The sequence below is a fragment of the Falco biarmicus genome, chromosome 4 (genome assembly GCF_023638135.1).
Source record: "Falco biarmicus isolate bFalBia1 chromosome 4, bFalBia1.pri, whole genome shotgun sequence".
In the NCBI taxonomy this organism is placed as follows: Eukaryota; Metazoa; Chordata; class Aves; order Falconiformes; family Falconidae; genus Falco; species Falco biarmicus.
Window position 1 is genome coordinate 21,528,932 of NC_079291.1, and position 22,274 is coordinate 21,551,205.

Consider the following 22,274-nt stretch of genomic DNA (forward strand, 5'->3'; position numbering starts at 1 on the left):
CCCGGGTCCTATAGTTATCGCCCTTGAATCTGTTTTCCTTTCTTCATTTTCTTTTGTCATCCTCCTGTTTCTTTGGCCTAGCTTACTGCACCACAGGAATCACTTTATTGCCTCTGATATCTTGTTGGTGAAATTTTCTGGTGGATATTTTTATTGTTATTATCATTAGCTAGTTTGGTTTAGCTGGCTCCATCGGTGTGTATCTGATGACAGAGGTGCTCACAGTGGTGTGCAATGAGCTCTAAGTACTAGTCTTCTAGGAAATCCGGGATGGTTTTTCATTTTGAGGTGTCCTTTAAGCTGGGTGTGAGACAAGTTCCTAAAATGTGCCTGAGCAGAGAGTTCATCTTAAAAAGACATCCTTATTATTGGGGATCTCAAAAAGTCTTATGAGCTGCTGGGAATAAAAGCATTACTCAGGCATTATCAAAAAGTTGGAAGAAAGAAAACAAATGAGTGCTTTTAAACCATCTATCTCTCATTAACACAGTGTAGGAGGTAGCTCTATAACAATCATTTTCATGTGGAAATAAAACTTTGTGTATCGTTACCCCCCATCATTTTGAGGATTTTAACGCACATTGCTATACTTCACAAATTTAGCTTCCTGTGGTGAGGAAAGTGAAGTTTATTATCCGTCCTTTTCTTTTCTAGGACAGGAAGGTGAGGCAGGGAGATTAACTGCTGTGCCCAAGGTGGTGCATGTATGGTAGGTTCAGGAATAGGAAGTGGATTCCCAGGTGCTGATCTTCATCCGTAAGACAAACAGTCCCTGTTTCTGGTCTGATTTGTTCTGTCATACAGGACCTCTTTTTTCCTCTTTTTTTTTTTTTTTCCTTTTTTTTTTCTTTCCTTGATTAGGAAAACTGTGCTGCCCATCTTGGAAGCACAGCATCCAGGTGGGAATAGTATATATCAGTACAGCAAGTTTAATTATTTATAACTAATTTCTTTGTCTGATGGTTTGACTGTTATTTATTTTATTTTCCACCAGAAGGTTTGATCCCTTAAACAGCCTGAAATCAAACATTTGGCAATGATTAGAAATTATGAAAATGGTTTCTGAGGGAAGTGTTCTGCAGGGAGGTTAAAGTTGCAGACCAGGACGTAAGCCGAGGGCACTCTTCTGAATCTCTGCAGGGAGCTGCTCTGGGGCATGTGCTCTGTATTCACATCCACGGTGCCTCACACATTCTCTCCATGGTCTTCTCAGAGCTATTTCACTAGAGTGCTGTTATGGCAGGGGGCAAACTGAGCCGTCTCAGACAAGTGAGATGCAGGTCTGCAAGGCACCCATCAGACAGTACCTGGCAAAAAGGCCACTCCCAGTCATAGCTGACAGAAGTGGCAGAAATCATGAAGGCATCTAAAGCTTATCTGTTTTGTGGATATACTATGATCAAATCTGAAAATCATTGCAGCATTAGTTAAATCAGCAATGCTTTTAGCATTATGATTTTAAGAAGTCAGATGTCATTTCACTCTGCAAGATAATTAAGGGCCATTAGAATTAACAAATTGAAGAATACTGCTGCTTGAAAAAAAAAAAAAAGGAGGTAGAAATTTTGGGTTTGTCTGTATTGGTCCATGGACCAGTGTTGATTCACAGACATCAGAGGTCTTATGTTCTTGGCTTCCCCTCTTAATTTCTAGTGCAAAACATTAAAGCATAAGATGCTTACCTGGTATTAGTTTCTTTATGACCCAGAAATCCAAGTGCTCCATAATCAAGATACATAAAATTGTCAGCTACAAGCCCCATCATGAAATGTGTTGCACTGGATGATTGTTTAAAGAGCTCTTGCCTTCACTTATGGGTCTTGTCTTTGTAGGTGTTTTTCTGATGCATTTCTCATCAGCTTTAATGATTGGGTAGCTATTGGCAAAAAAAAAAAAAAAAATCCCTAAATGTTTGCTAAAAAACAAAGGCAGGAATTTACAGAACTGCTTTTGCCCACAATCACATGAATAAGACTTTCTGACAATAATGTTTAGCCAAATTTGCACTTGCTTCAGTCCCCTGTTCAAAGGTGAGGATTTCCGGGGTGCCGTCATAGTTCCATGAGCTATAAAGAAGTAAATGTCTACAGCTGGTAGGAAAAAGAGGCTGTTGGGGCCATTTCTGCTCAAAGTGAGGGCTCTGTATGAGAGACACAGCAGCTGAACAGCTGGAGATGATGGCCATAGGAATTGCCCTCCCTATACGATGCTTCGGGACCCCTGTAGAGCTGGTCTTTCCAGGTATAGACAAACTTGAGTCCAAAAACTACCTTTTTTTGGAAGATTGTGGGAGAGAGGGAAAAGAAGGAGTGTTGTGGTCACATGATGGTGACCCTGGCTCTGTCTCAAGGATGGAGATGAAAGCATAGTTTGCCCCATGCTCCCTGGCGCTTGGATGGAAAATCAAAGGGAACCATATTAATTTCAGCTTCATTGAAAACACACAGTAGAAAAAACATCCATAGCTGGCAAATGGAAAGGTCTTAAATTGATGATGGAAGAAACGTTCATTTCCAAGCTTCTGAGCGAGCTATTAAAATCAACAGAGTAAAGACAAAATACCTGGCACTGAAAATGAAAGGAACAGTTTTTTGCATCTACTTAGTTAAAACTTGGCAAAACAAATCTAAAGTAGTGGTTTCAGATTTCCGTGTGCACTAACTGTGCCAAATTTTGTTCTCAGGGCTGCCATGATAGATAGTTCATCCCACTTGAGAAGCATTTTTGCCTCTAACTTTTTAAATCAGAAGTCAATTTAAGCAAAAAGCTAGGTCTTGTATCAGCACTGACATGTGTTTCTTTATTTTGTACTGTTGAATGGTCTAGGCTTTTCATTTAAATAGACTATATTGGAACAAGCTCATCTCCATTTAATTGACTTTGGAGTTACCTCAGTAAATCTAGTAACGGTGTTTGCCTAGTATTTATGTCGTATTTTCACTTACACTTCTCAGTGGGCTTCCTCAGGAGGATGAGAAACCCACTAATTTCACAAGCAAGGAAATTTGTGAACAGTAAACTCTCTCCCCTTGCCCTCAACCACCCTGCCCCCACCAAATATCTTTGTCTGTGCCTATTACATTAGCAATAAATTTCACATGATGACCAATGTTTTCATTATCTTCAAAATGTTCTTAATTCTCTACAGTTAAAAGTCAGCTCCTATGTTATTTTATGAAAAGGTTAAATACAACAGAAGAAAAACTGAAGAGAAAATTATTAATTGTTTTATGGAAACTCACACAACCTAGTTATGTACTGCCAGTACGTTCTATAGGATGAATAAAATATACATATTAGGATACATTATCTTCGGAATTTTCTCTATTTTTAGAGCAAGTTCTGCAGGCTTCTATTACAGTTCTCAGGATGACTTTAACAGCAAGTGCCTTTAATAACAGTGTTAGTGCATTGGTAAACACTTTTTTTTTGTGTGTGTGTGCATTAACACATTATTGAGTTTGTTTAAAAGATTGAAGAACCCGGAGATGACAATGAGAGTAATGTTTTGTAGCATCATTCAGGTTTGGTATAACTAAACACATGCAGCTGATGAGACCTAAACCCTTATTTAAAATATTTCATTATCCTGAATACTAAAATTAAGGCAATGTTGCCTTAAGGAAGGCAAAGACTTGTTTCCTGTGAGGTTTTTTTGAGAATTACTGGTTGGCAACCAAATTCAACTTTTCTTCCCTTATCTGGTCTGCGAAAGCAAGTATTTTCATTGATAAAGGCAATAAGGTACTAGTTACTGCATCAAAAGGGCAACAACATTCTGTTCTGACTGAATATGTGGACAGAAATAGGAAATTATTTTTAAGTAGATTTTTGGCCAATTGTAAATTCATCCTGTGGATTTTGTTCCCTTTCTATAACTGGGGACTCCTGCTCCATGTAAGTATATGCATTATTTAAATGGAAGTTCTTTTATTAATGGCTGTGTATCCCTTTCAAATTAAAAATAATTAACCTTGAAGAAGCAGCTTGGTAGCTAAGGTAAGACCTAGATGCAATTTGTTCAAAGGCCTGCCATTAACTGTGATGTGGTGTACAAAAATGCATGGAATATCAAACAGCATGGAGGTTCCTGATGTCCTTTTGAAAGCCCTGGAGCGGACAGTGCATCGGCAGGGCAGAGCTATCTGTCGGCTGCTTTTCTGGGCTCCCCAGCCCTTCTCTTCAGCTGTGGATGGAGCTTCATAATGTCACAGGAGTGTGGCTGAGCTCACAGCCCCTGAATGGGGAGTGCCTGTGAAATCTTCTCCCCAGGTCTCCCACCCAGATTTTCTACTGATGAGCAGTTGATCTCTGTGAATAACAAGGTGGTTAATTTCAACAGTGGGCAGGAAATTTAGGCAGGTGGAAGCACATGAGCACTCAAAGAGCAGCTAATACACTGTCGCTGTGCGGTGGTGATGGATGCCAAGCGCAGCCAAGCTAGGATTAGCACCTGAAGCGGCAACATGTTTGGCTGATGAGCTGTAGGGACAGAAGAGAAATCTGATATTCAGCCTCCCTCATTTTACTGCAAATTAAGCATGAGCTGTCAGGCCATCCACAGCAGATGACCAGCTGCAGAGTCCAGAACAGCTGCTCACCTAATGTTTAACTTGGTTTTTAATCTTTCTGCAAGTAAAATAAGAAAACTAGGAAAAGGAACATGGGCAGATCACCTTAAATGGACCTGTAGCTGGCTTAAAGCTTGCAAAAAAAGAGTAGCTGCAGATGCTGTGGTGTGTTTTGAAATGCATGCAACTAAATACAACCATTCTTATCTATGCATAGCAAATAATAAAGATCATGGAAGATTCTTGAAGACAGCAAAATAGAGCTACTGTGAGTCAACAGCAGGCAAGCAGAATATACCTTACTAGTGGTACATACACTCAAGAATGGCTTGCGGTGTGACAGATTACCAAATTAGAGTTCACTTGCCAGCTCTTCTACAATTTCTCATGTGGCAGGAGTTGCATAGTTTCTCTGCATTGATCCCTTATCTAAAGAAAGAACACCTCCATCTTCTGCTCACATATTGAGGTTACAGCACCTGGCGCAGCACCTCCTTACCAACCCAGTGACCTATGCTCAAGATTGCTCCTGTACCACAGCTATTAAGCAATACCTTGTGTCACTTAGAGAAAGTTTTTTAGTCCCATTTTTATTCTTCAGTGACTGATGAAGAATGCCATGTTCAACATGGTACTGCGTATATGTCCCAGCCGGTGAGGAATGGCTTTCAGTCCCTGGGAGCTGCACAGGGACATAGAGCATTACATCCCTTGCAGGATCAGGCCACATATTTTTTTTTGTTCTCTTCCCCCCCCCTTTTTTCACCCTGCTACCATTTTTAATTTTTCATGGCTTGGTAAAACCAGAAGTTCAAAGCTATGTTGAGGATCACGGGGCCCATTGTTAACAAGATTGAAGCCTAAGTCAGTGCTCCAGCAGAGCATTTGCATGCGCAGCTTTGCAGCAAGGTAGAACTGCCACTCTTGCACGTGGATCTTGACCTTGCTGTTGTAGTTTTATTGGTTGTAAAGGGAAGGACTAGGCTGGGCTGCATTTTCCCCCTTTCTCCTTACAGTGTACACATTGCTGTTTTCTGAGTCATTCCATGGCCTGTTCTCATGCTGCTCAGCTAACTTCCCTAGATGGAATTTGCACACTTGGAACAGAATTTGCAGCTACTTGAATCTTGGAATTCTTAATAGAAAACAGAGTTGTCTCAGGTCTACCAGCTTTCAGAACAGACTGGAACTGTAAAATGATAGAAATGCAGATATAATGAGAGTCTGAGAGATGAAAGCAACCAGTCATACCAAGTCACCTGGTGGGCACAGTACCCTCTGCTGCTTCACTCGGTTGAGGCTGGGGGAAAGTGATATTGCCCTTTGTCATTCTCCGGACACTTCCACAAGCTCAGCATCAAGGCCAACCTTTTAAACTACAAACACTTTGATCCGCTATTCGATTGTATTGTTTAAAAAAACCAAACACACACATGCACAAAAACACAGTGCATTTTACTTACAGTAGCTTCACTTTTAGTTAAGGAAACATGACTCACTTCAAAGACTCTTTGAAGAGACTTCTAATAATTCCTGATCTTCAAAGGACCATTGCTGAAGCTATACCTGGATAAATATTTCTTTGTCAGAAGAGCCGTTTGCCATAAACAATTATAGAAGATGCAACTGCAGATCTGTTATCCGCAAGAATGCAAAATCACCCTTTGAAGCCACCAGGCAGTTCAGCCAGTTCCTCTTGACAAGACTTTGCCCCAGAGCCTCACATAGTCCCCTTGCCAGCAGAAATGGCAGGGCACCCGGTGGTCTGGGCACCCATGGCTCTCTGAACTGCAGGACAGGATTTGGCACAACCTCTTCCAAAGCTCCTGGGGCCATATGTCATTGCACAGCTTTTTCTACAAGCATTGCTACTTCAAGGCACGTCAAACACTTTGCATAAGTGCCATGGAAATTATGGTTATCATCAATATTAGAGCATTTGAAAGAGACAAGGAGGGGAAAAGAATAAGCTGCAGTTCCTGTTATTAAAGGTTGTGCAAAGAGTGCCCAGCCTTTTTCTGGTGTCCATTATGAGTCATGGTCATCGTCCTCTGAGTCAGCAGACTTGTTTCAAACTTCATTTCTTTGTGTCATTCATCTGTTCCCTGTCACATCTCTGCAGCTGTGAGATTTTAAATTGAGCTCTGTTGGCCTTTAGATGATAATTTTTTCTCTGTCGATTAGTTTCTTTCAAAGGAGTCCTGTAGAATTTTTCCCAAGAAATGAGAGGTTATCTTAAATTCTGGTCCATAGGAATGTTCTTATGGGCTCAATATGGTCTGGAAATATGATCTGTAGGAATACCATGCCACTCCATTTGATTTTCCATTCCAACACTATTCTGTTCTTAGCAATCTGGGACCAGTCCTGCTCTCTGTAACTAGAAAATTGTTTTTACCTGGCATAAGGACTTGATGTTAAGATCCTGCCCCCTGATCTCAAAGAGTCGTGTTTTCACCAAAAAAAAAAACAAAACCAAAAAAACACCATACAAAACCAAACAAAAAACCACCCCAGGCTGGTAAAATTCAGAGTTTACCAGATCTAAACATCACTTGCTTGACACCCAGCCTTTGGTATTCAAACACTTACATTGCCCTCAGACTATGTTATGGTGGGTTTTTAATTGCCTGTCTTTGAATGAGAGTCCCAAGAGAATTCCTTGATTGATCCCCTGTGTCTTGATGATACCCTGATTCCAGTTAATGTTTCAGCCATCTGTACAATATGAGGCCTAAGGTCCCATTTGAGCTGAGGAAGCAAATGGCTTATTAAAGTCTAATTTCTCCAGCTTGTTCTTGCCTTTGGGCATTTTAAATAGGTTAATGCAATTTTTACAATACACTCAGGGAACTTTACTCACAGAGTGTTGTCATAAACTAGAGGAAAATAGCCCCTAGATTACCTTAAAATGGGAAGTATTCCAAATATACTTGCCCTGTAACTTAGTCAAGCTCTCTGCATAGAACAACAACTTTTTCTTCTCCCCACCACCCCCCTTAAGATTTTAGTGGATTATTGTACATTTTAAGGTTTGGTAAGGGAAAAAAATGTCAGATTTATTTAATGCAGTGGATCATTTTTCAGGGATGTTCCAGTACTCATCAAAATGTGGAGACACCACAGGCACCATATAAATTATGATGGTTTCCTTCTTAATACTTCCTTTTTATTGCCTATATTCTTTAAAGTGAATTTAGTGCTCATGAAAGATACTGGATATGACAACAGTAGAAAGTGAAGCCCTGTGTTTATCTGCAGAATTGGTACAGAGGAGGACTAGCAGTGCAAGTTTCTCCCCATAACCCTGTCTGCATTCTGCAGCTGTAACCTTGAGGGATCACCTTTAGGAAGGAGAAGATGACTTGGTCTCCTTACTCTTTCTATCCTTAGCCTCTCTGCTGAAAAGTGCAAATAAAGATGTCAATTGATGCCATCCAAGGCCATAGTCTTTATGATCTTCCTAATAGGTATTGGGAGACCATCAATTTGTTACCTTGACTCTGTGGCAGACTGCTTCCAATGCAGGCTCTCTGTGGGCATCTATGTGTGAATACATCTTCTATACATATAATACATTTTCTATAAGGTAGAAAGCACTCAAAAGCACCATTAAAGTGCAATGACTTTTGTTCCCTGTATTGACCTAGACTGGATTTGAACCAGTGATTTAGAAATAACATGCTCTGTATCCCATTACTAATCTTTTCACCCACAAGTCCAACCCTTCCTTTTTTTCCCACAAAGAAGATGCTAACATATTTAAAACAACTCACATTTTGCTCTCAAAAAGAAAATTCAAGCGTATGCAAAACCACGTTGGCTATTTGGCTAACCTACCCCTCATTACCCAGGAGGGAGAGAGTGTAAACATAGGCTTGCATTAGAATGTTCAGCGTTGTGTATTCAATCTTTAGAAATCTGTTTCAAAGAAAAGAAAGGCATATACCTCATTAGAAGAGAAACAACAGGGTGGAAAAACAAAGTGGGCCACGTCAGTTCAAACGCAAGCCCAGATGCTTAAGTTAGTTACACTTTTCAGTTTAAGGCAATGCAAATCCATTCTCCTTTACTGGGGAAGTGGAAAAAGGCATTAGGCCCTTGAAATGGCAGAGTCAAGTTCTGTGTTCAGTCGAACAGGAAAAGGTTTAATGTATGATTTTCTCCTTTTTAGTCCATTGTACATTGTATCAAGGCACTGAAGAACATCTATGCAATTATGTAAATACGTGGATAGAGTGGCACAACAGTTTGCAGACTAAAATTGTCTTATTCCTCCTACCCCTTCTTCCTTTATTACACAAAAACAAGCGTACACAAAACATTAATAAAATAAATCAGACATTATGTGAAGCTTATCCACAAGAGCAGATTATAGATACAAATTGAATCCCTGAACATTAATTTGATCTTCTGCCAAGCACTGTAGAGGTCTTAATAATCTGAGTGTATACTGTGAATGAGAGGTGAAAAAAGAGTCCTAATTTTTACATTGTTTACATTGTGTATGTGGGGTTACTTATGTTCCTTGCATTTTATAGAAATGTGATTGAACTTTGCGATGTATATTTTTATTTAAAATATAACCAGAGCCATTCCCATACTTATGCAGTAATATATTAGCCAGAGGCAGCAGGCAGTTGATACTACTTTCAGCGAATACAATCAGGATTGGGATTTGAAGACAGCCTTTTCAGTTTTTCCACTAAGAAAACGATCCAGTCATTCTCCCTGCCATGGATCAGACTGCTTCTTTCAGCATGGTTGCATCAGAAGTGAATTCTTCTATCGCACCACTGTGCTTGACAGAGGGGCATTTTAGTTTCATTTCAGTTTCCTGTGTGGGAAACCAGCAGAGGAACAGAAGATACAAGGACAACATGGAAAGACACACTTTCCATAAATATTGTAAATGCATAGCAGCGTTGTGCCTAAGGTATCCCTTAGTTCCTAAGGTGTTTCCTTATTTCATAACTTTCTGTAAGTCCTTCAAGTAGTCTGAGGTGTGTGACAAGTACAGAAACAGGTGATCTGAGACATCAGGAGGTTTGCTTTTGCTGCCTCTGGACTGTTCTTTTGCACCACTTAACTCCATATTATTCTAATATTACTCCATAATATACATGTTAAGATACATGATATTATTCTAATGTAAATGCTTTGATAGTGTGGCTAAGTGTAATCCGCTTAATGTAGGATCATAAAAGGTGGGGTGACCCCTTGCGAAATTTGCCATGGCAGCACAGCAATCAAGAAACCATAGTTAATAAGTTTGAAGACCCCTTATGCCACTGTTTGTTTGTAGGTGTTAGTTCTTCTTACTGTCTTCTTGGATACCTGGTATATATATTCAACACTTATTTTTCTTAAGGAAAGTTGAAATGTCACACAGCTTTTGTGGATTTTCCTCACAGCTTTTCACAGCTTGCATGTGTTCTTAGTTGATTATCTCTCTTTTAAAATTATGTACTTTATGTTGTCTTTTTTAACCATAGGAAGAACTCTTTGCCATTTTTTCCAAGCCTTCTTAATTCTTGCATTTTTGAAAGAAAGTCTTTCAAATTCTTGCAATTTTGAAAGAAAGTAGGTACTTCTCACTTACATATGTCAAAGTTTTACCCAGCTGTTAGCCAGAAGTCATAAAAAGATTCCTGTGAGGTAGGCAGTGCATGTTATCTTTTATACATGCAGGCATAGCACTGTTGTACCACCTGAAATTCCATCAGGCTCCAAGCTCTGCAGCAAGTGACAAATGCTAGACAGGTATACGATTCATAATGGATGAGCTATGCAAGCAAGCTCTGGGAGTTGGGTTGGATTTGATTACAAACAATAATATGACACAACCCCTGCTGTGGATATACACACATTGTGAGAGGCAGTGCAATCAGGCAGCATGAACACCAGACTGCAGGCATGATCCGGAGCCCTAAATCCACCTTTGCGGGATACCTACTGCGTGGCTTTGGGAAAGCCTTGTCTGATCTGATGGTCCTTCTTCCCATTCCCTATCTGTTTGTTTAGCAACAGCGTATTAAACAGTCATACCTCACTAAGCCACTTCACAGCAATTTATAGCTCAGCATGATAGTAGGCTCCGGAGAGGCTTTTTAAAGGAATTATATGAAAAGACAAGAAGTTATTTGAATAATTTTGTGCCGTTGCTGGAAATGAACTTGGAAACTTTTCTGTGAAGTGACTTTTCTCCATCCACAAAATCTTCCCTGAGGTACTACCTCCCACCCCAGCAAGAATGAGTGCATTGCCAGTACAAAAGGGAATGGTACAGATATTGATATTCCTGCACCACCCAACATTCAAGTATTGAGCAATACTGAACGCAAAGCTTTTGTACTCCTAGATGGTGAATTAAAAAGAGCCATTATCTGGGAATGCCAGGCATACCCGCAGAACTTACAAACTCGATGTTTTCCAAGTCAGCTTCTGACCCTCTTCATTGATTGGACAAGTCAGCTCACCTGAGTGATTGCACCTCCTCACACTGTTGATGCACAGAAGTATGTTGGCAATGGCCATTTGACATCTGGAGGAGTAAGGGTACATTCCTATCTCCCCATGGTGACGGCCATTTGGATCTGGGGTGCTGTGCCCAGTACTGGGCTCCCCGGTTCAAGAGAGACAGGGAACTGCTGGGGATGGTCCAGCGGAGGCTATGGAGATGATGAGGGGCTGGAGCTTCTCCCCTGTGAGGAAAGGCTGAGGGAGCTGGGGCTGTTCAGCCTGGGGAAGAGAAGGCTGGGAGCGGATCTTATCAATGTCCACAAATGTCTTAAGGGTAACTGTCAAGGGGACAGGGCCGGGCTCTTTCCAGTAGTGCCCAGTGACAGGAGAAGGGTCAACGGGCACAAACTGAAACACAGGAAATCCTTCTCAATGTGAGGAAAAACTTTTTCACTTTGAGGGTGACTGAGCCCTGGCACAGGCTGCCCAGAGAGGCTGTGGGGTCTCCTCCTCTGGAGACATTCAAAACCCGCCTGGACATGACTGCAACCTGCTGTAGGTGACCTGCCTTAGCATGGGGTTGGACTAGATGGTCTCCAGAGACCCCTTCCATCCCTGACCATTCTGTGATTCCATGACATCAGTTACATTAGCAGCTCAGTAGGACCTGAACCTGCAAAATTTTAGGTTGTAAAAAAGCTCTTGAGGCTTTTTTCCCCCTCTTTTTCTTCCCTCTGGATTCTGTCCCTTGTTTTATGTATTGGCAGAAGAAAGCACGCACAAATCAAAATGTCCATTTAACAGAGTATTGGTCTTGTGGAGAATGGAAGTTTAATGAATATTTGATTTTTAAGAATGTAATTCAACAGCTGACCGAAAGCATGACTTGTTAATGAAACTGAGGCCTACACCATTAGGATAACTGTTCTATCAAGTAAATCCCAACACATGCAACAATATAATCTTTCTTTCTTAGACACATTCATACATTTAGTAAAACCACAATTCCGTAAGTGTGTATTTTTGTCCATTTGGTAAACAAAGAGATCAGTACTATTTCTGTATCTGTGCTTTAGACTCTAATTTTGCAAGGCTACTTATATCACCGTTTGACAACATTTCAATGAAAGCATCTGGGAAGAAAAATTGCATGCTCTGTGGGGAACACTAGTACTAATAATTATTAAATAATACTCTTCTGATTGCTCTAAGCCATATGCAAACACACAAAACAATAAGCTTTTTTGCATTATAACGTAACCACCCCTTCATTTGTTTGCTAATGTTTATTTTTCATTTATTTTACACTTTGGGCTTCTTTACCCTTCTCCTCATGTCTTACCTGTCACCAATTTTAAGAAGTCCAGGCAGTGATGCTGTTGTCTTTAGTATTCTATGAACAGATATTTTTTTTTGCATATGGTAAGTTCAATCATAAGAGCATTAATAAAAATTTAGTGCTGACCTTTTTTTACACTTTTGTGTTCCTGGAATCACAGTGATTCCTCCATCCTATATTACCTCATGTTATCTCAGATTGATACTTTCAGCATTCTCTTAATTATTGACCATATATTGCAGATTCTAGCTGAAAGGCATACCTCAAGGAGCCAGACATGTTCTGTGCTCCAAAAATATTTCAGTAGATGGCTTGCTCTATGCCTCAAATGCCTGTCCCCTGCTACATGACCCAGCGCCCTACATACAGTGTATGGCATTCTGACAATTCTGTTCTTCCAAGCCATGGCCTTTAAGAGTGCCCTGTGGGGGAAAAATGGGGACCATTGCAGTACAAAAAACCCTGCTGTATCTACTTTGCTATAGAGAAAGTCTTGTCTTATCCTGTCCAGTTGTTCACATAGGCTATAAAACAACCCTCGTTCCTGTCTATGAGCCGTGGGGGTTACAAGTTATGCTTCTGTGGGGTGTTGTGACATTCTTTCCTATATAGGAGTCTGTGGAAGCAGTAAGGGCCTGTTGTATTTGAAGTCTTGGTTATCAATGGTTAGTCCAGATTGGTAAACTGTCACAGGTGAGGAAATGACCTGCACAAGAACTGGTCTAGATTACTTTTTTCATCATGGGAATGGGAAGGGTCTTTCTGCCACTGTGTATGTATGTACCTACAGATAGAACTGGTGAATAGTATTCCTTGCCATCTGAAGTGCTTCATGCTATGGTTAATATTTGTCTATGCAGTTGCTTTCTTGTATACACACCTTCTCCATTTTTTGTTCTCATATGCTTTAGATTGTATTTCCACTTACTTCCCCCTCGGCTTTGGGGCATTTAGGTATGAGTTCTGATGGAGGAATTGATGTGAGTGTTCCCTTACTTCTCCAGGCTGATCTATTTTGCATGAGATACCATGTGTGGTTTATGTTGAAACAAAAAACTTCATCAGTAACTTTCCTGATGGAAATATATTGGTGTTATCAGTCCTCCTTCTCTGCATTATTCAAGTTCTTTGTTGAAGTCACATACACATAGCTATAATTCTTGTAAAGGCATATTTGTAGTTTGGTTCCTGCCTCTGGTGAAAGAAAATTTAGAGCAGCTCTAAGTTAGGAATGGATGACCAGCAGCTCTTCCTCCCAAGCCTTTTAGTTTTCCTTCATACAGACTTTTCTGGCTTACCCATTCTGCCTCATTTTTTTCTGTTTTCTTTTTTCCTTTGCTTATTCCAGTTTATGGCTCATTGATTTAATAAGTCGTACCAAGACCTCAGGTTCATCCCCAGGGCATAGACATCTAGAAAGCTGCAATAGGGATGTCGGCATGAAAAGAAACTGGAGATGACTTGGCTTTATCTGCCAATCCACAAATAATTTCATGAACAGAGTTTCTGGCCATGAAATCTGAATGCCATTTTAGAAATAACAGATTTGATTCATTCCCAGTTTACTTTGGCTTCTCCTGTTGGAAATTAGAATACAGAGTGGTGTTATCAAAGCAGTATACAGAGTGCAAAATAGTGCAATAACCTTGTAAGCTGTTCCTCTTGGGATCTTATAGCCATTTAATGCAACCCCAAAGATGTTGATTAAAGTGGGTAAGGCCGGAGACCCAAGTGACTTCAGGGCCATTACCCAAAGCAGCACGCTCCTCTGATGTTCTGGCTGCTGCTTAAAGCTGTTCTTCCTTAGTGGCACCCCTGTGGCACAATTCTTACCTTCCTGAATTTAAGGAATGCCCTAGTCAATTTGAAGGTGTCTCTGGGAGATAAAGTTTGCTGCTCAGTGCCTCCAGGTTGATGTGAACCACCACTTTCCAAGCCTCATGTGTGGAGCACGTGCTAGCAAAACACGACAGACCTTTAGTACCAGGAGTATGTGAGCAGTGCAGGTGGACAGAATTTCACCCTGTTTCACAAGAGGAACTTTATGGCTTTTAGATGTGAATGATGAGGGGTTCTGATTTCAGGCACGCACACATTTTATTGGGTATTTTTGCTACCTATGCATTGCACAAGAAATTTCACAGCTGAATATATTATTTCCTGATACCTGCTGTTTAAAGTTTTTTTCAGAGTGTCCTTTATTTTACAACAATGGTTTATGTAACAGCACCAGTTCATGTTATGAGTTCTTGCTAGGCTGGTGTGCAGTGATGCCCTGTTCACCTCTTCTCTAGGCAGGCAAAATTCCCATTGACTTCATTGGTAAGCTTGTCTGAGCGAAGATTGCAGGTCAGCTGTGCTCTCTGTCCTGTGGGCAGAGCTGTAGCCCTTCCAAAGTTTTACTTTCATTGCCTCAAATGCAGTCTGACTCTTACCACAGAACTGCACTGGCAGAACCACAGGCTGTTATTGTCGGGAATGTGTTTCCTGCCATGGCCTGAAGCCTGAGGACAGCTGCCCTCAGTGGGCAGTGAGCCCCACAGTGTAACAAAACCAGAATTTAATCCAGAATATCTTTAACATAGTAGGTATTACTGAAACCTACATAACTCCCTTCCCTCTCTTCAATTCACAGCTACCTCATCCCTGAACTCCCAGCTTCAACAGCTTCAGCATCTTCAGCAGCTCCAGCATCAACAGCAGCAGCAGCAAAGCCAGCAGCAGCAGCAAGGTCAGCAAGCACAGACTCCACAGCCACCCCAGCAGACCCAGCAGCCACAGCCACAGCCGTCAGCGCCACCGCAGCAGAACCAAACACAGTCCCAAAGCCAGAGCCAACCACCTCCGGCCCCACAGTCCTCCAGCTCCCCTCAGAAACCCAGCCAGTCACCAGGGCATGGCCTTCCATCTCCTCTTACTTCACCAAATCCATTGCAGGTAGGACACTTTGTACAAATCTGTAACAGTCTAACGCAAGAAAGTGCATACTCTTCCACCACGAGGGGAGATCAAGTGAAGGTTACACCTTCTGACCATACAGGCTGGGAAATTCCACCTCGAATGAGTTAATCTTTGTGGGCATGCAGCTCAGAACAGCTAAAAGACCTGATAAGCCAGAAAACCATAACTAATGATGGTCCCAGTCTTCTGCTTTCTGAAGAGTAAACATCTTTTGCTCTTAAAGTCCATATCACAGAACACATAGAAAACTAATTTTTTCCACAGATCCAGCATGCAACTTTCACAAATGGCATTTGCCCAGCAGTGACCCTTCGTGGTAGCTTATGAGGACAGCAAAATCAGCTGTTCATTAGCAGATGATCCTGGCTGTCCCTAAAAGAAATGGAGCTTCTGGTGGTGGATGTGTGCAAAGGGTGGATGGGTTATCCTTCCTTTTGAAATGACAGCCCTAACGTTTATTCGGCTAGAATAAAATACTTTTGTTAAGAGTCTCAGTATAGACTCCAAAGCTAAGAATGCCAGATAATGCCTTTCCTAGATACTCACTCCAATGACACAGATGTTTTTAAATGAACCGTCAGCAATGGCACCCGCACTGATGCTGGGCTCTGCCCATCTTGGAATTGCCAGGCAGAAACAGGAGGGCTCTGATCCAGTGGTCCTGATTTCTTATACTTGGGTGTTCTTGCACTACCTATGTCATGCTGTATTCATGTCCTGCAAGAACAGCTTTGACTGTACCCACAAGTATGATTGTGAATACACACCAGCATAGTCTGTGAAGTGAGCAGAGTCTCTTTCACTGGACAGTGGAAGTGCACTTAGAAACCAGCAAACTCTCTATTCATATATTTCCCTAAATTCTGAGACCCCACTTTAAAGGTGTTATCTGCACTGATGGATTCGGCTCCATTTCCTGCAGACATTAAACTGCATTAGCTTAATAATTAAAAAATCCGCTTCCAAACAATTAAGGGAATTGGTTTACAAGAAGCTGTGTTTGCCATGTGGTCAACCAGTTAAACCTGCATTAATCTAAGCTTCAACTAAATTGCATCAAATCTGATTTTTTAATGGTTTAGATAATAGACTTAAAAGTCCACAAGAGATGCATCTTGGTTCCTGGGCTTTTTCTTACAGTAAAGTATAATGTTTCTAGAGCTTCTTCTGTGTATTGTCTTAAGGGCTACTTAGGCACCACTTAATGCCCAGTCTATCATGCTAGTGAGTGCTCTGGGGCTCTTTAGTATGCAGATTATTGGCATACAGAGACAGGAATATTTCCAGAGGAGCTTTTTTTTGTCTTGGTGCAGCTGTAATGTTTGCACACTAACTGTATACACTATGTGTTGCTAAAACTGCCTGCTAAACACTGTGCTTCAGAAGGCATTCAGTTTTCCAAACAAAGCAAATGCACACATAAATTAACGTTGGGGTAGGGAAGAAGGGGAATTATCTCATTGAACATACCTCAAGAGGCTTGTACTAACACTGAATCAGAAGTCTCAGCTATTGTACAGCCTCTGGTTCCAGTGTGAATCTCAAATGAACTTGAGTGGTTCCAGCCTCATCTGTGACCTGCAGGTACAGGCTAGTAGAATCACTTTCCACTGTTAGCTTCCCAGGGTCCCACCTCACTTGCAGAAGTACAACAAAAGTAAAACCTTGCATAGGAGGTACCAGTGCCCATGTTTTCATGGAGATACCTTGGCCCGTCGCTGTCTTCAGCACGCTCATCCCCACAGCTACCCTTCGGAGGGCAGTCTGGATGGGGCAGACCCAACAGAAGTGGAAGGAGACGACCAAGTACTCTGAGGTGGTTTTAGTTCAAATGCTGCCCCAAAACGTTTTAGGAACTGGGATTACAGTTAATGAAAGACACCAGCATGAGAGGTCTGGCATTCCCACCAGGCTGAGTGCAGCCAGTGCTGCTGTGCCAGCTGCATGCCTGGACATGTTCAGAACAACAGCCAAGGAATTAGAAGTCATTAGCTGTCAGCTCTGGCTCAGCATTAAAGAGTTACTAATAAATTTGGGTATAAATATTTTTAATATTCTTTCCTCTCTGATCCTCACCATTTAAACAGCCATGAAAACCCAAAGTTTGTTCACAGATGCAGATGCGCCATGTGCTGACATTGAAAAGAGAAGCCAGAATTCAGCACAGAACTTCAGGCCTCACCTTAGCAATGTTTGTAGGGCCATTAGTTTGGCCTTCTAGCCATTTCTACAGCATTTCTAAAGCAAGTGTAATGCTTCTCAAGTTTCCCTAAGAAATACTTAAGAACTTGAAAATACTCTGTCATATTGCTGAGGATGGTGAGACTCCTTAATATGCAAACAGGTGACCCAGAAAAGTTTCCAGCAGAACCACTGTTGCACTTTGTAGATGGTTGAAGGATGTGTCTGGGTACTTCTCTAAAGCAGAGCAGTGGTAAGATCTCCTCCATGAAATTTGCCTTTCCATTCTAAATCCTGCAGAGAAAAGCTATTTCACCCATGTACATCTAACCTGAGGAATGGATCTGAAATTGTTTTCTTCTGCACAAACATTAAAATAAAATAAAAAAAAAGGAGGGAGCACACATTTGGCAGCAGTTCACATACCCAGTTCATAATAGCTGCTTAGACTGTGGATTTTTTTAATGTCTACTGCTTTAACTTAAAAATCGACCTAGAAAAAAAAATCAGAGGTATTATGGCCTCTAAGGTAATGTTCTTTATGAACTAGAATAAAATGGGTTTTGTTTGAAGAATATTAAGGGAATAAAGATCAACTAAGTTAAAGTTTGACAGCTTAAATTTCATTTCTGAATTCTTGATTTTTTCATGTGGGCTTTATCCTCTTACATTATTCAGGATCTGTCTGAAAGATATTAGTTTAGAACAATGCAAGCTCAAAAAATTGTCATGGAAAGTCAGTAATTCAGGAGGATGATTGTGTTTGTTTCACAAAACTCTGAAGGATAACAGCAATTACATCTCAAAACGTACAGATGCTGTCATGTCCTTCAGAAGGCAAATGAAATGAAAGTGACTTGCTTAGGTATACCTGGGTGAGGTACTTTTGCTAGCTGATCAGAAATTAATAATACCGGTGCAGCGTACACCAGCTAAAAGTCTCAGAATGATTCCTGTCAGATTGTTCTATGATACTCTGCTCTAATTTTATCACTATTCTTTACTCAGTTCAGTGGACTGGATTGTAGTTAGAAAACTATTATTTTTAGGAAGTCTTTTAATGATTGTATAGAAAGATGAAAAACCTCACTTTAGGTTCCAGGGCCTGGATTCTGTGCCGTCATTAGTGACAATGCTCCAGTTTTACGCTGGCAAAAGCAAACCACTGCTTTTGGTTGTTACAGTGGTGACAACCGGGGTCACCACTGATTTGCAAAAGACAGACAGCCAGAGGAGAATTTTCCAAAGCAAAGCTGTATTTCAGGAGGTGCTGGGTCAGGCAGATGACTGAAGACTTTCATCCCTTCGTATCAAAATGGTGAAATTCCTCATATAGATAATCATAGTCTTATTTTTACTTTCATTGTCTTAATTGATTGAGACAAAGGAATCCAGAGGTGAAAGACAACCTATCTCATGTTGTAAACTGAGGACTCAGAAACCTTTACTTCTGGGAAAGTACACTTCTTCCAGAATGCTTCTCCTGTGACTGTTTAATGTTTTTACATGGCAAACTGTACAGGTTCTTGAATGGTCAGCGTGTTGCAACTTCAAAGCAGAGTTAGCACCTCTTACAGAGTTTCCATTCAATTAAATTTCTGGAGCCATAAGTTCTTGATTACATGCTGTATAAAATCAGATGAACCAAGTACTAAGTAGCCAATTATTCTGTCTGACTACCAGAATAACACGCTTTGTATCAGCAACATATATTTAACTGGCTCCAAATGGAGGTTGGCTTCTGGTGCTGACACTCACCGTATGTTTCAGCAGTGTGGGTAAGATGAACGTACCCATAGCCAGATCTACAAAGGGAGAGCGGCGGTATAGGAATAGATTTCCCAATGATTTTTACTGTTCTGTTCGTGTGCGAATAGGAACAGACAAATAGGAAATCACCCAGGGACTGCCCCACCATAAAATTATTCTGACCACTTTCAGAACTCTTTCCTAAAGCATCTCTTTGTCATAGAAACCTTCCTACAGTAACTGCAGCTGATGGAAGATGATGAGTGGGAAAAAAATCATAATAAAAAGAGGGAAGAAAGGAAGTGAGGAGATGTCAATGGCAGAACAATCTTGCAAGTAATAGCAAACTCTAGGACAGCAAACAGAACTTCCTTCAGATTAAATTTTCATACTAATCTTAAATAATGTATTTGGAACCTCAACACTTTTATAACAAAGGACAAAAGAAAAGCAGAAAGGCTGAAACACTCAGCTGTAAATGAGGAAGAATATGTACACAGATGCCTGAGGCTCCAGCAGTCACAAAAACCTAACTGCCCCTTCCCTCCCAGCCTCATTCACTGGTTAGCTTCTCATTAAGGAAAAACCTGCTTCAAAGAAACCTCAGTGTTTACTGACACTTTGATACATTTACATATATTCATGATACAGAACCAAGTCTCTGCTGGTTTGAGGAAGGCAGCTGGGATAAGTTTGCAAGGACTATAGTCATGGGCTGTGCTCACATCCAAGACACGCTTGTATTTTTCTCATGCTTATTTAATCCTGAGATCGAGAAAACTTGGCCAAGATTATGACACGATTAATCCCACTCAGGTTTTTGTTTGTTTGCTTGGCTAAAATTATCTAGCCTTCTTCCTGCATATGATACTGTGCTATGCATGACTGTCTGAATCTGTTCCCAAGTCACCTGGTAATCAGTTTGACAAAGAAATATCTTATAAATGGTGAGAAAATGCACTGCTTTGAATCCAGTTTCCAAAATTTCCTAGTTTTGCTATCAGTAAGGAGTGAGATATTGCACATCACAAGGCAACAGATGATACAGACACATACAGCATTTATTTATTCAGGAAGGTCTATGTCCATGACCTCCTTAGAGTGAGCCTGAAGTACCGATCCTTAGTGGATTTCCAGGAGGTACTAGCAAGACCTAGGTCTCAGCTCTGAACTAGTAGCATGGAAACTGCCCTGTACTCAGCTAAATTGAGTTGAGCTTGGAGAACTGTTGAGAATATTTTGCATATTTCATCCCCTGCTTATTTCAAACATGTCCACAAAGATTTAAAAATCTTGTTTTACTGACAGTTTTGGATTGCTGAGTATTCTTACAGTCCTAGTGATTTATGTGGGTTGATAAAGGTGATTTCATGAGTGGAAGAGGCAGGTACTTGTGTAGACATTTCCACCAGCTAGAAAGTCATGGTCGTACTGAAGTACCGCACACACACATGCTTGTGACCCATTGCAAATGCTGTTGTGATTCAGGTCCCCTCCTTTTGTATTTATGCCCTTCCTTTTGCCACTGCAGTCGTTCTGTGAACCACACCAACATGCACCTTGCTTGAGAAATTCTTGGCTTTGAGTTTCAGCGCATCCAGGGCCTCCTTTCTTCTTCTCCTCTTGCCTCTTCTGGGCACGTCCACGATCCTCCTCATCCCTTCTGGCTCTGCCACTGGATAGAGCACTCCGATGTGTCAGCATGCGCCCTAGCTGGACACTCAGGTGCCTCTGCACCGTGCTGTACCATGCTCCCTGGCCCTGGTGCACAGTGCAGAGACGTGCAGCCTGGTTTCCTGGCACAGCTAGCTTGTTTGAGGGCTGCTGCTCTTCATATCTACCTAGAGATACATGGGCATCATTTCCACAGAAAGGCTGGTTTGATTTATATGTAAGACTACACCCATCCACAGGACTGGGTAGGGTTTCCCATCTCCTCCTGGGCTGTCTTCCTTCCCCCGGCACCTCACTGCTTTTTTGGGTCTTTGAGGCATCGGGGCTTCATGCTGCAAAGCTGTTGAATACTGACTGCATTTAAACAGAGCAAAGGGATGTTTAAGGGTTCTCAAAGAGACTTTATAAGCAAGTCTCTTCATTCCCTGAGGAAACCTTCTCTCGGTTGGAGCACTGGCTGCCTGGTCCATCCAAATACACTCTGCAGGTGTTGCTATTTTCAGAAGCTCAAGGAGTACTGGTGTCTGACTCACATTTAAAGCAAAGGAAATTAATCTTCGAGCAAAACAACTGGCATTATTAGCACCCAAGGGGCAGAAGCTGAGGCTAATATAGGAAAACACTTGCTAGAGAATTCTCTGAAGGAGAGGAAAGTGGAGCTGTTTGCCTGGCGAGCTCTGGCTTCTGAAATGGGAGCATTTAATAAACTCCCTAAAGCAACTGAAGTATTTAATAAATGGGGAAATAAACAAATAGTACGCTCCCAGGACAAATTTGGGAAAGGATCCATATCCCATAAGGTCTTCTGTTTCCAAAACCTCTTTAGGCAGAGAGGAGAACCTCTGAGAGTCTTAGGGCCAGAAAAAAAATTGACACAGCCCCTCAGATACTCTTTTAAATCCAGTGGATCTGTTTTGCTAGCATTCATTTATCTTAATTTCTCTTTTCACTCAAATTTCCAAAAATTTTCAGGGAAGTAGAGAGTATCCCTAAGCAAAGCTTTATTTTTCCCTATTTTTCATACCCCTCAACTCTTAGTAATAAAGCAAATTTAAAAAATTAAAAAAATTGCAACCCATCACAGGTTTCTAGTTTTGTGAGGAAAAAAAAATGCTTCTGCTCGGAAGCAAGTGGACCAATTGAACACAGAGAACCTAGTGGGCTTGTTGGATCTGACTGAGGAGCAATACTCTGACAGTGCTATAGCCCTGATGATATATCATTCAAGGATCCTTGTACAAATAAGCACCTAAAAGAGGTTGCTCAGCTTCTAGGTACTGCCTAAAAAAAAAAAAAAACCCAAAAAAAACCTCCAGACTGTTTTTTAAAGTTTAAAA

General features: G+C 41.1%; 1 protein-coding gene across 1 annotated transcript in view; it reads left to right on the top strand.

Moving 5' to 3' along the window:
- Positions 1 to 22,274, top strand: part of POU6F2 (POU class 6 homeobox 2) — a 253,434-nt gene that overhangs the window by 139,858 nt on the left and 91,302 nt on the right. The window contains exon 4 of the mRNA XM_056338528.1: positions 15,008 to 15,309. Coding sequence (XP_056194503.1) covers positions 15,008 to 15,309 — 302 coding nt within the window. The remainder of the gene's footprint in view (positions 1 to 15,007; positions 15,310 to 22,274) is intronic.